The following is a 13946-nucleotide window of genomic DNA, read 5'->3' on the forward strand; positions in this document are numbered from 1 at the left end:
TAGTACTTTGAAGTTAGTAATCCTGTTCATGGAAGTTTATTATAAGGACATAGTAAAAATATTTTTAAATTTTCTGTGCAAAACTGTTCAAGTGCTGTTTACAGTAGTAAAATTTAAATGTCCCTCAATAGATTTGTCTTCAAGAAATTACCATGTATTCATTCTACAGAACATTGTGGAAACATTTAAGAGTCATCTTAAGTTCTAAAGACTACGTATAAAAACGTTTTAAGATATTATCTTTTAAAAACGAGGACCATTCATATGTATGCCAATGCTACAAACTATGTAAATAAAATAGTCTGGAAAGAAATATACCAAAGGGCTGTGCCTGATATTTTCCCTTTGCACTACATGTGAAACATTATATCATTTTTAACTTCACTTTACTAATAATACATAGATTGAAAAAAAGTAAATATACTATTGATACTAAATTTTTTAGGCTTAAATTTCCACAATAGATTTTATTTTTTTTCATTTTTAATGTTTTACTAAATTTATTGGGGTGACACTGGTTAATAAAATTATATAGGTTTCAAGTGTACAATTCTATAATACATTGTTCAAAATATTTATCTCCAAAAGGTGTCAATCCATGTTCACCCAGCTTTTACCCCACCTTACCTTTTCCCAATTGGAGATGTTGCTATCACGTACACGGCAATTGACCTATCCAGCAACCAAGCCAGCTGTACTTTCCATATCAAGGTCATTGGTAAGTCTTCAAATTACTTGGTATGTTTGTGAAAATAATCCAATTCCCCCAAGGATTTTGCTTCTCGCTTATCTTCAACATCTCCCTTTCTACTCATTCTTTCTAATGGCATTGAAACCTACTCAAACCACTTCTTTAAAATCTACATACTCTTTAACTGTCACTACTATGTCCCTTTGACTTCCTACCATATGAGCCTTTTGAAAAGTTCCCATGGCTGTCTTCTCTTTTGACTTAACTGCCATTTATTCTCAAAGTAATTCAAGTCTAGCTTCTGTCTCCGTGACTCATAAACTACTCTCACCAAGGTCACCGGTGATCTGTAGAGTTACTCCTATTGCACACTTTTTAGTCTTTATTTTTCATAATGTTTCCTTAGTTTTTACCTTAATAACTGCAGTCGTCTTATCAAAACTGTCTTCTTGCCAGCTTCTCTGACGCCAATCTTTCCTGTTCCCACCCCCCATTTTTCTCATTTATCCTTTTTTATTGCTATCCTAGGCTTCTCTTTCTCAGACTAACTCTCCAATGTGGATTATCCCCAGGGTTCAAGCCTTGATCCTCTTCTCTTTCTTGCTCTATAGTTTTCCTGGTGATTTTGTTAACTGACAGCTTCCATGTCTAGCTCAAATCTCTTTTCTGAAATTCACACCAATATATAAACCACCTACTGGGCTTTCCCATATGAATGTCCCAAAGGTTTTTCAAACTCACCCAAACATAATATATTTCTTAACTCAGAGGATGGTACAAACAAACCACCCAGTCACCAAGCAAATATCTAGAACTTGTCCTTGACCTCTCTCCCTCCATCACCAACATCCAATAAGTTTTCAGGTTCTACTGGTTTCACCTACTTAATATCTCTGAAATCTGTCCCAGTCTCTTCGTCCTCACAACCACTGCTATAGGTCAGTCCTTTTCTATTTTATTTTAATTTGGGGAGGCCTGGTTTACTGCATTATCTCCCATTGGTCTTTGTGCTTTCTAGTCAATTCAGTAGATATTCAGCAGCTACCAAATACCTACCACCAAGACTAAATGTACTGAGAAGTAGGATACGTAGCCATCTGTAATTGTCAAGAACACAGACTTTGAACCCAAACTGCTTGAGTCCATATCCAGCTCTACCACTTAAAGGCAGTGTGACCAGTCACCTCTCTGTGCCTCAGTTTCTTCATCCAAAACATAGAATTGATACATGTGTTACCTTATAGGGTATTGTGAGGTTTTTAATTAGTTAAGCTGTGTAAACCACTTGAACTAGTGCCTGAAACAGTAAGCTCTATGTATAAATATTGACATTTTGATATATTTGTCTCAGATATGTTTTAATGTGTATTTTAAAATTTAATACATTAAATTCATTTTATTTTAAGAATTTTACATAACTTCTTGAAATAACTAAAGTATCTCAAACTGGCTCCTTACCCTAGAAATAATAGGTTTTGGCAAAAGTAGAGAAGACTCAAGTAAAACTCACTCCAATTCATTTCATACTACTTAATTTTTTTAATTGCTTTTTCAGTGTTGTTTTAAACATGAGCTTGACCAGTCACATGAAAAATATGTTGGATTTGTTTTTTATGATACTGTGATTTTAAACACGGAAATGTAATTCCAAGAGTTTGCCAAGTTTTAATTTTTCACAATGAAGAGTCAGCATGGTGAAATGTAAAATGTGTACTCAGTTGTCTAGCTAGACACTAGCTGAATTTTCAAATTATGAAAGAGAGAGAGAGAGAGAGGAAATGGGAAGGAAGAGGGAGCAGGAGAGAGAGAGAAGGAGTGTTGGGGGTTTGGGGGAGAGAGAGAGGGACAGAGAAAGAGAGAAAATATTCCAAAGCCTGCATTTTCTTGTTTTCCTCAGCTGAGAGGGTATTGGTGTCATACTGATAAATGAGAGGAGGCTGGAATGCTTTTGCCTAGCATTCCAGAGAATGTTGCCTCACTTGCTTTGAAATGGACTTGCTCTCTCTGTTTTGGAGACAGTGCATCTGCTGGTACTTCCAATTCTTTTGACAGTATTTTACCTAGTCTGACTGCTCTTTCGTACCTGTGATCGAGCTTTAAAATGCTTGGCTAAAATCAGACAAGTTTAGAAAATCTTGAAAAAACATATCTATTTCAATTTCTTTGGGGAAAAGAGTAAACACTGCATATTTTTTAATTTCACTACGAATTGACCTGATTCCACAACCTCAAAGTGCACTGACCTCTGTAATATTCCTTCGTTCCGTTCTTTATTCAACAATGTTTTCTGAGTCCCTGTTATGTACCAGGTGCTGTGCCAGGCAGTGGACATCTAACGGTTTGCAAGACTCCATTGCTACTCAACAGAGTTTATAGCCTAGGAAAGTAGTGAACCAAAGGTACCGCACTGATGAAATGACAAGTATGAAGAAAAGAGAAGAATTGAACATTTATTTATAAGACTTAGCTAAAAACAGAAATCTATACATCCTCACAGTTGCAGTTCAATTAACTTCAGAGTATATGTTTTTATATATTACAGATAAAAATACCCTAGACTTGATGCCTGTAACTATAATTTGCTAGCATAATGACCTCAAGCAAATCCCTTAAATTTGCTAGTCTGAGATTCCTCTCCTACAAAATTAGAAAAATAATCTGTCCAGTCTCCCTCAAAGGCATGTGATTATGGATATAAGAACATTGCAAATGTGCCAGATCAATAATTACATTAAAATTACCTTCTTTGTTGTTCTTCACTGACATCCTAAAAATTCCACCGCATTCAGAGCTTTGAAACCTGGCTCACCCAGACCACCTCAAACCCCTTGTTCATCGTGGATGATAATGCTCAGCAATGCAGTCTCACAGCTTTTACATTTCTGCTGTGACTGTCACCCCCTCGCCATTGTAGCCTCCCACTCCCATGTCCACACCACAGCCGGTTCTTTGTCTTTACCTAGAATTTATCAACCTTAGAAATCTTAGAGTCCAATGTCCCAGCTTTGGACATAGACCTCCTGGTGTTTCATCAATATCACATCCTCCCTCACATCTTGCGTAGTCTACAACATGGCGATCTCTGCCCATCGGTCCTTCCGTTTAGCCTGTCTTGACCCGTCACATAAAAGGAGGATCATGGGAGTGATCCCAGTGAAATGACTAGATTGGTCATTTTACTATTTCTGCTTTCCAAGGGGGGGAAAGGGGTTCCTTCACTTCCAGGTGGATCAGCTCAATTACTGCGGCTGGAACTCACAAATCCAGTGCCCACCACCTCCAATGCCGTACCACTGTGCTCATATTGACTTTAGTAACCCGGTATTTGTTCTTCCACAGGCAGAGGGAAGTATAATAAGAATCAGCTTTTTCTTTTGATTTGAGACATACATAAAACATACATCATTATCAAGGGGGATCCAGGGCCAGCCTGGTGTCTCACAAGGTCAGGGTTCTTTGCAGCACTCGTAGACTTCAATTCTTTCTCACAAGCTCCCTCATCATTTTTGAATATGAATCGTGACTTCTTTCTTGGGTTTCCCGTTCTTCAGATGTACAGCCACCTAGCATAGACAGGTGCAGATCCCCCCCTCCAATCCAGGCCTCAGAGAAGGAGCGAGCTGCCACCTGGGATGAACCTCAGTTCTCAGACAACTCAGGTAGGAATGTCGGCACTTGGTTGCCGGGATGGTGAACACTGAACTATATTTTTAAAATATTTGAAAAAGGATATAAGGGAAATGACAAGCAAATTATATCTAGCTAAATGGAATGAATAATTATATAAGATAATATGTTTTAATGGTAGGATAATTATATATAATTTAATATTAATCTTACCTATCGGTGGGGTTTCCCTTCATTGAGTATTCAATGGACATTTATTAACCTATACGAGGTGTTACACTTGATGGTGTTCTAATAAATTCATTAAGTCTCTAGGCTTACATTGTCCTGAAGTCATAAATTATGCATTTTGTTTGTCTCTATAGTGCAGTTCTCTGTATTCATACCCATTTCTTAAATATTTGCCAAAAAATTATAAAAACTCATAGGAAAGCAGAAAAAAATGGGCAAATACAATTGAAGTTCCCTTTAAAGATTTCATTAAAACTCAGTAAACAACAATAAAAATGCAAATTAAGTAGGTTCTTAATTAAACATCCAGTATTCAGATAGACTGAACTATTCAAGGAAAATCATTTATTTAGCAAGAAAAGAATGCTTTAATTGAATGGGGTTTTTGATTCTACTATTTCTATGTTATAAATATTACATCTTTTATTTTCCGCAAGTGGCCAAATCAACATAAATTGAATGCTCAGCTGGTTTGTATAAATAGAAAATGAAAATTCAAATCAAATAAGGTGACTACCATGTTTCCCTCAAAATAAGACCTAACTGGAAAATAAGCCCTAGCATGATTTTTCAGGATGACATCCCCTGAACATAAGCTCTTTTTATGTGTCTGTTAGAGCAAAAATTAATGTAAGACCTGGTCTTATTTTTGGGGAAACACAGTAGTATAGTGACCACAGACCAGTAACCCCAAAATTGGATTCCTTCTTTCCTTTCTAGGAGCTGTACTGGTCATCACCAGAAGTCATGCACCAGGAGACCTTTTCCCTCAAGGGGAGACTGTAGTGCAGTATACAGCCACTGACCCCTCAGGCAATAACAGAACATGTGACATCCACATTGTCATAAAAGGTATTCTCCATATAAGCCTTCACAAATCTAGTGAACATTTGATACATGTAATTGATGTTACACTCCATTTTGTGAAACAAAATAGGCAGTGAGCAGATTTCTTAAGTTAGAATACTGATAGATTTTATTTAGGTTTCCAATTATGATTACTTCACTTCATGATAAATAAAAATATTTTCTTCCGGGGTCATCTTTAACTAACATTTTATTAACATTTTCTCTAAAGGTACAAAATATTATTGTCACTATCCTATTTTGAATGTTTGAGGAGACAAATTCTGGAAATGTATTTGCTATGTAATATTATCTGCTTTTCACTTTTTACTATACAATGCCAAAAATAACAACCCCAATCAGAAATACTTTTAGTTTTCATAAAATATGCACAACCTCTAATTACACTTAGGGACAGCTTTTGAACTATACCCACCCGGGAATCCAAAAGCAAACATTGCTACAATCCCACACTAAGGATTTATGGTGAAAGTTATTCTAGGAATATGGTGAACAAGAGGAATCCTTTTCATAATTCAGTTTAGACGCCTAGAATTTAATTTATTTTTCTTATATTACTGTATATGAATAATACATTGTTTTATACAGGTTCTCCCTGTGAAGTTCCATTTACACCTGTAAATGGGGATTTTATATGTACTCAAGATAGCATTGGAGTTAACTGTACGTTAAGTTGTTTGGACGGCTATGATTTCACAGAAGGATCTACTGAGAAGTATTATTGTGCTTACGAAGATGGTATCTGGAAACCACCATATTCCACCGAATGGCCAGACTGTGCTAGTAAGTTTTAATTTTTTTTCAGGACTCCTTTAGTATGTGTGAATATGTGTTTGTCTGCCTGTCTGTATACATTTCTAAGCATTAAAGAGGAATATTGCCTTACTATAGGGATTAGGTGTAGTGAGTGGAAAATGGTGCCATGAATTCAAAATGTTTGTGGATAACAGAAATGTTCATCCCTCGATTTAAAATATTAGCCCACCAGAGACTTTTTTATGGATTGGATTGCTACAGGACAAGATTCAGTTTAAGGCAAAACCATTTGGACCCTCTCACTGTTATTTACCAGAACTATCTAAAGAGACTTGTCAGCATGTCGTCCTTGACTTGTAAACTTAAAAGTATAATCTCATAGTCTGCAGAACTAACATTTAAAATAAAAGTCAACATATGTGATAGAATGAGAGATCAGTCACATGTTCTTTAGATCTGATTTATATTTAGAGCTATTCTATAATCTTACATATGGATTTGAAAAAAACAACTCAATATCTTCGTCTAATGTAAATAATATTATTTGGAGTGAATTTTTTATCTAGTACCATATGTGGAGTGTATATATACCCAATATCCTGGGAAAAAAGTAAAGCCCATTTGCTTGAGCTATTTTTTCCCCAAATTTTGGAATTAACTAGAAGCAGTATCACCTGCCTCTATCACAATATCAGACAGTAGAATTTTAATGTTGATGCTACTAGGAGGCATTATTTCTGAATGTTTTGAGACATCTCGCAGAGTCTAACCATACAAGCTTCTGATCCAAGGAGAATTTGTCCCTGTGAAATTACACTTTCAAGAAATATAATTTCACATAATATTCAGAAATTTTTAAATGTCTATTGGTTGAAAATATAACAAACATATGTTACAAATTTATATAAATATAAAACATAATATCTTTGACCCAGCCATGATTTTTCCCAGGAAAATAATGAAAACAATTTTTATATATCTTTTTTTCTCAAGCACTCACTTTTTCATATGGTTGGAAGGTAAAGAATAATTTATCAAAGTGAATTTATCACTGGGGAACTGGGTACAGTACTTGCTTGGCTTGAACTTGATTTATTATGATTAATTAATGCTAGAAACTTTCCATAATGACAATTGTTTTTATAACAATCCCGCAAATCTGTTAGCATTACAGTTATTACATGGAAAGTTAAAATTTTGTTTTTAAAACACTAACCAACGGAAATTGTTTTTTTTCAACATTTTTCAGTAAAGCGTTTTGCAAATCATGGGTTCAAGTCCTTTGAGATGCTGTACAAAGCAACTCGATGTGATGACACGGATCTGTTGAAGAAGTTTTCTGAAGCATTTGAGACAACTTTGGGGAAAATGGTATGTCAGTAGTATTCCATTATGGTTTGTCATTTTTAAAGGATGCTGTTGAGCTTTTCATAGCCACTCTGAGTCACCTGCAACAGAAATTGCTTATCCTGATGATTTCCCTCTTCTTTGTGATCCAGACTTGCTCCTAATATTTAGAAGTATTCATAGGTTTTGGACTTCTGGAGTGAATTATAAGTAAATCTGTATTTAAACATTTTGAATTTTTTAAAACACTCGGTCAGAAAGTCAGAGAAGCTTAGGGTCCATGTGATTTGAGAATGTCTGCTTTATTATTTAAAGTATGACAAAAATGCTATTATAGACTGTATTTCTTTTATGATGAGGTAATTGAACATTTAAAGGGTTTTATTTTTCATGCATTTTTGTTTAGGACTCTTTCACTTATTATGGAAAAGCAAATAACTGTGTTGAGCATCTTGAAGGCCTGAAACATGTCATATACATATTTTATCCTAACAGAGTGGGTAGCTTACATTTTGGATAGATTCTGGAAGTAGATTTAGTAGTCATAGCAGATTGGATGTAGTGTGTGAGAGAAAGAGAGGCGTTAAGGAGGTCAGTACACAGGAACATAGATGCAGGAGTGGTACACATGGGGCTGAAAGTGTGTGAAAGGATCTTTTCTGACTTCTATGTTCTCAGTGAAAAAAAGATGCAGAACGATCAGCTGAGAGTAACCATGGGGAATAGTTGTTGGAGGTTTGAGAAGAGAGAAGATGATATAAAATAATTTTCTAGGGGAACACAATTGAATATGCTAGAGAAATCTAGGAGGATTGACAGTAAGCCGGGTTGTGTTTTCCCTCAAGCTATAATGGACCATGTGAGTGCAAGTGTGGAGAAAAGCAATTAATTAAACCGGGGTTAAATTCTCTAGCCAAACAAATTGAGGAAGGTTCATAAAAGGGAGCAATTCATGATGATGGACTATGGAATCTAAGATGGGTAAATAAGGAAATGAAGACAGCAGGGACTGGGGGACAGTGAAGAGGTAGTAGGGTCAATGGTTTATAAAGTCTGACGAAGTCAAAGAATTGTCGGATTCCTGGGAGTAGAAGAGGACGCGGTTACTGGTAATGATGAGGTCTAAGGCTACAACTATGAGAGTGTGTGACGAAATAAGGCTAACAGACAGGAGAAGAGGAAAAATAAGCCAAAGTGATGGAAGGATTAGCTAGGTGGATATAGAAATCACCAAGAATTATAACAGGAACAGTTTCTAAATGTTCTTGGAATGGGGGAGGGTGATCAGAATGGGGAAGGCTGCAGATGACGACCACAGGAGGGGCAATGTGTGGTATACTGATGGCATGAGTTTCAGCACCGTGAGGCACGAGAAGATGCATGATCAGAAAACAGCAATGACGAGGAAGGAGGACACTTCCTCTACCTTCGTGCCCACAGTTGAGAAAAACTAGAAAGTCAGGTTTCCTTGAGAGCAAAGATGAAGGGAACATAAAAAGAGGAAGTACAAAACTCATAGACACAGACAACAGTTTAGTGGTTACCAGAGGGGAAGAGGGGAAGGGTGGTAGCAGAGGGTAAAAGTGGTCAAATATATGGTGATGGACGGAGAACTGACTATGGGTGATGCACACACAATGTGATTCATAGATAATGTATTACAGAATTGTACACTTGAAACCTGTGTAATTTTACTAACCATTGTCACCCCAATAAATTTAATGAAAAAAATGGAAACAAAATAATAAGAGATTTGCTGATTACTGACTGTGAGTTTCAGAAGGCATAGGTGAAGAGTTTGAGTATTTGGAGAGGGATGGGAGATAGAGAAAAAGGGACCTCAAGAGCCATGTGGGGTAAAAGTTCAGAGATAAGAGATATCCCAGGAGTCCTGGGCTTCTTGTGGTAAGTGACATAAACAAAGAGGCATGCGACTAATCCTGGTGGTTCGCAGGCAGTTGGAGGAGGGAGGGAAAAGGGTAGAAGAGGGTCAGGAGCCTTTTTCAGGAACAAGCAGAGCTTAGAGCGCTCTCTTCCTTCCTGCTGATGGAGATGTGAAGCTCAGGATTGCAAAGGACTTATCCAAAGCACACAGAGATGTGAATGATATTTTATCCTCCTCATTGTTTTATTTGCAGGTCCCCTCATTTTGCAGTGATGCTGACGACATTGACTGCAGACTGGAGGACCTGACCAAGAAGTATTGCCTTGAATATAATTATGACTATGAAAATGGCTTTGCAATTGGTAATGAAATCATTTAGTGTTGGTAGTTTGCAAGACTGATCTGCAGAATAAGAATTCCAGAAAAGTGGGGCAAACTAGAAAAATGAACTTTTATTCATTTATTCATCAAGTTATTTTTTGATGACTGGATAATTTGATACTGTGCTTAATGATTTTCGTGGATATATTAAATTTGGGGTATCAAATAAATTATTTCCAACTGTTAGCCAAAACTCTTCAGGATGATAAAAACTAAGAAAACTTAGTGACATTCAAATATTGGTATGATGCCTTAGAAGGGAAGAGTAATAAAGTTCTAATAACATTTTTCATATGGCATTCAATACGAATTACAGTTAAGCCACTAATTTAAAATGTTACACATGTAAAATATTCAGATTCCTCACCCAGAATATGTTAAGATTCAATCTATTCAAGTCTAATATACATTCAAGTGGAATTTTGATGTTTTCTTCATGTAGACTCTGAACAGGTTTTTCCTGTTTTTATTATTATTATTATTGAGATATAATTGGCGCATAATTTTTATTAAGGTTATTCCAAAGTATAGTATGTCATTTTCTTTTTGCCTTTATATATAGCCATTTAGCTTACTGCCTTAATATCTATAGATGATTTCAATTGTGTCTCTTGATTAGCAAAATCATCGTCCTTTCCAATAATTATACTTCTTATTTTTATTTCACTCTTATAAAACTGTCTAGAACTTCCAAAGTAATGTTGTTAAAAAGTAATAGTGGTAACAAACTAGTAGCATAGTTAATTTAAGCACGTGGATTTTATGATCAACTACTTGGGTCCCAGTCCTTCACCATCTACTAGCTGTGTGGTCTTGAGCAATTTATCAAACTATTCTGTGCCTCAGTTTCCTCACTTATAAAATGGGAATATAAGAGTACTGAACTCATGGGGCCATTGTGACTATTAAATGAGTAAGTTCAAGTAAAGTGCTTAAAAAGTTATTTGAGACAGTATTAATTCACGTGACAGCAGACTTTCTTTTTGTTTCAGATGCTAATCATTTTGTAATATTTTTAGTGATTTAGCACTAATAGTGATGTTGAGTGTTGCTTCCACTTTTTACATTTTAAAAATGTTATTTGTGCGTATATGTTTATTGCAAACATTTGAAAATGCTAAAAGAACAAAGAATGAAATCAAGATAATCCACAATCCCAGAAATAATTCTGTTAATATATTAATATATATAACTGATGTGTGTGTGTATATATATATACATATTATATATATATACTCATACTGTGTTGTAAACATGAATTTATAGTTAACATTATATTGACTTATTATGTTATGAAATATTATACTTCAATACAATTTTAATGCCCTGCATGTTATTTCATCAATCAGTTTGCCATAATTTATGTAAACAATTTCCTATTGGCAGACTTTGGGTTGTTTTTCAATTTTAACTATTATGTATAACTTATCAATGAACACATTAGACATTAAAGTTTTAGACAGAAAAATTTAGGTGATATTGGTGGTGGAGTTGACAGTGGCACATCTAGAATAACAATGGCTCTTCTGTCACACATGACACAGCTTTCCCCTCCCAGGTTGTTGAGGTAGGTTGTACAAGGATACACATGGAGGGAGTCAGATGTCATCATAAAGCTTTAGGGTAGGTAATATTTGTCACCTAGTAAGGATCCAAATGGCAGTTTTTAGATTCAGACCTGGGCAGGTGGTACGTGATCCTAAGAGACAAGACTTCCTCCTGGAATCTCTCTATACTAGAGAGTCACAAGAGCAGCATAATATTTATAACGACACCTTCACAAATCTTCATGTATGAAAAACAAAAAGCAAATAAATATATTTAAATGTTTTGACCTCAGAAAATCATGTGTTTCAAATTAAAACTGAAATGAAATGACACTTTTGACCTGTCAGATGAACAAATTCAAACAAGAATCATAATACCCCAAGTTGGCAAGGGTGCAGGGAAAAAAATCATACTTATATGTTATATGCAGAAGGCATTTGACAGTATGTATCTAAAGGATTAAAAATACCCAGGCACAGACATTCCACTTCTAAGAATATTTTTCAAGATAAAAATCATGCTAATGTAAAAGATACACCACATTTCATAAATTCTAAGATGTACATTTTTCACTTGGACATTTCTGAAACTGGCGTATATCATCTTATCAATGATGTCTTACATTTCATGAAATACTGTATGTAAAAAGATGTTCTAAAATTTTGAAATAACCTACAAGTCTGAAAATAGAAACCTGCCTAGTCTGTGGTATAGCCACAGATGAGAATATTATGAAACGATTTGACACAGAAATGCCATAATATGTTGCTTAGAAAATTTGATAAAATATTACCAAAGACTATATACATATATAATCTTATTGTTAAAAGTGTGGTATGTTTATTTTATTCCAGTTATATGTGCATATATATGCATAAATGAATATGTATGTATCTGTATAGTCATAGAAAAAGATCTTGCCTAAAATGTTATGATAGTTATTTCTATGTTTTGGAATTATAGGTAATTTTTAATATTTTTCTCTTTGCTCATCTGAGTTTTTTTCTATAATAGTTATATAATACATGTGGGGAAAAACGTTTTAAGTGAAAAACAAAAATATTGATCCCAGCTCATTTTAATGGTCAAAACCATAAATTAAGCAAAAAAACCAAAACCTCAAAATACAACTTACGAGGTGGACAGGCCTGTATAAGTCGGTTTTAATGATCAAACCACTTAACTAAGCAACAGCAGTTTGCCCAGACAAATATTAATATCATTTATTGAGGTTTTAGAATGAGTCAACTGTTGACCTAGATTGTTATTCCTCAGACAAACGTATGAGGTAAGAATAATGATCCCAATTTGTAAATGAATTAACTGAGGTTCAGAGAGATGAAAGTCACTTGAGACTAAGATTGTACAGCCGTACATCATACATCAGTGACACCACAATCTGAATCCATGTAGTTGATCACAGTGATATCAAAGGCACCCAAAGAAACACAATATCTGGTGCCTCCAGCACAGTTGCATTATATCTATAAATATTTAATTACATGCTGCCTTCAGAAATTACGCAGATATCCTGAATAATCTTCACAAAAGGAATCTATTTATGTGCGTTGTTTATAAAACTGATATTAAAAAAAAAAAAGAATGGAGCAAACCCTAGTGGGAAATAGGAATTGATTAAAATTCTGCACCCACCTCCAATTTACTTCTAAAGATAATTAATATTAAGTCAAAGAGAGAATGGTTTAAATGCCTACATAGTTCCATAGAGACTTTTCTTTCTATTTTTAATGAAATTCATCGGTAATCTAAACTTAATATGAAATGCCTTAAAAGCACAGTGTCTGGTTATAGACGAAACCCTGTATGCGGTACATTATGGGCAATTTAAGCAATGGTCAAGGGCAGTTTGACTTGTGACTTAACATTAGAAACTAAACGCTGATTAAGATGGAACTGGAGAATCATTTGTTTCAATGCTCCACATGTCCAGGCCCAGGAGGTTGGGGTCCAGCTAATAGGCTGGATTACTCTTACGACGACTTCTTGGACACTGTGCAAGAAACATCCACGGGTGCCGGCAAAGCCAAATCTTCACGGGTGAAAAGAACTACCCCATTAACTGACCACAAAATTAAGTTAATTTTTAACATCACAGGTAAGGCCAAACAGTCTACTGGGGGGGGGGGGGGGGGAGTGAAATTCTTGGTTGGAAACGTAGTTTGTGAATCTCCCATTTGTATCATTACCAGGACATAACCCTGGAACTGAAAAGTTAGGGAGAGCACACTCACCAAAGTCTCGTTGTTTTTTGCAGTTTAATATCACAGGTGCATTTTATGGTTCTGACAGCAGTAAGCACCCTGCTTGGTTCTCATCTTGGCATGATGAACTAAGGCACGCTTTTAAAAGGCAAGAATTTATAGGAATTTCGATGTTATAATAAAGGACTCCACAAAAAGTAATGAGGATCCAGCATACGGGAGAAGGATTAAAACAAAGTCTATTGTTAATCTTGTCTATGTACTAGTTGCTTAGAAAGTAATGGTTGACTTTGAGTTTATTTTTCTAGGAAGGTTTTTGTTTTTGTTTTTGTTTTTGTTTTTTTGCTTTTTTGTATGGTAATTTTTTTTATTAGTTTCAGGTGTACAAAAC

At 35.3% G+C, this 13946-nt stretch overlaps 1 protein-coding gene across 1 annotated transcript in view; it reads left to right on the plus strand.

Moving 5' to 3' along the window:
• Window positions 1–13946, plus strand: part of SVEP1 (sushi, von Willebrand factor type A, EGF and pentraxin domain containing 1) — a 151042-nt gene that overhangs the window by 61571 nt on the left and 75525 nt on the right. Inside the window, exons 9-15 of the mRNA XM_019749535.3 lie at window positions 589–718; window positions 4243–4350; window positions 5270–5401; window positions 6005–6199; window positions 7422–7543; window positions 9658–9766; window positions 13285–13449. Of these exons, the coding sequence (XP_019605094.3) occupies window positions 589–718; window positions 4243–4350; window positions 5270–5401; window positions 6005–6199; window positions 7422–7543; window positions 9658–9766; window positions 13285–13449 (961 nt within the window). The remainder of the gene's footprint in view (window positions 1–588; window positions 719–4242; window positions 4351–5269; window positions 5402–6004; window positions 6200–7421; window positions 7544–9657; window positions 9767–13284; window positions 13450–13946) is intronic.

This window comes from Rhinolophus sinicus, chromosome 16 (genome assembly GCF_057876585.1).
Source record: "Rhinolophus sinicus isolate RSI-liver-muscle chromosome 16, RSI-T2T, whole genome shotgun sequence".
Taxonomy (NCBI): Eukaryota; Metazoa; Chordata; class Mammalia; order Chiroptera; family Rhinolophidae; genus Rhinolophus; species Rhinolophus sinicus.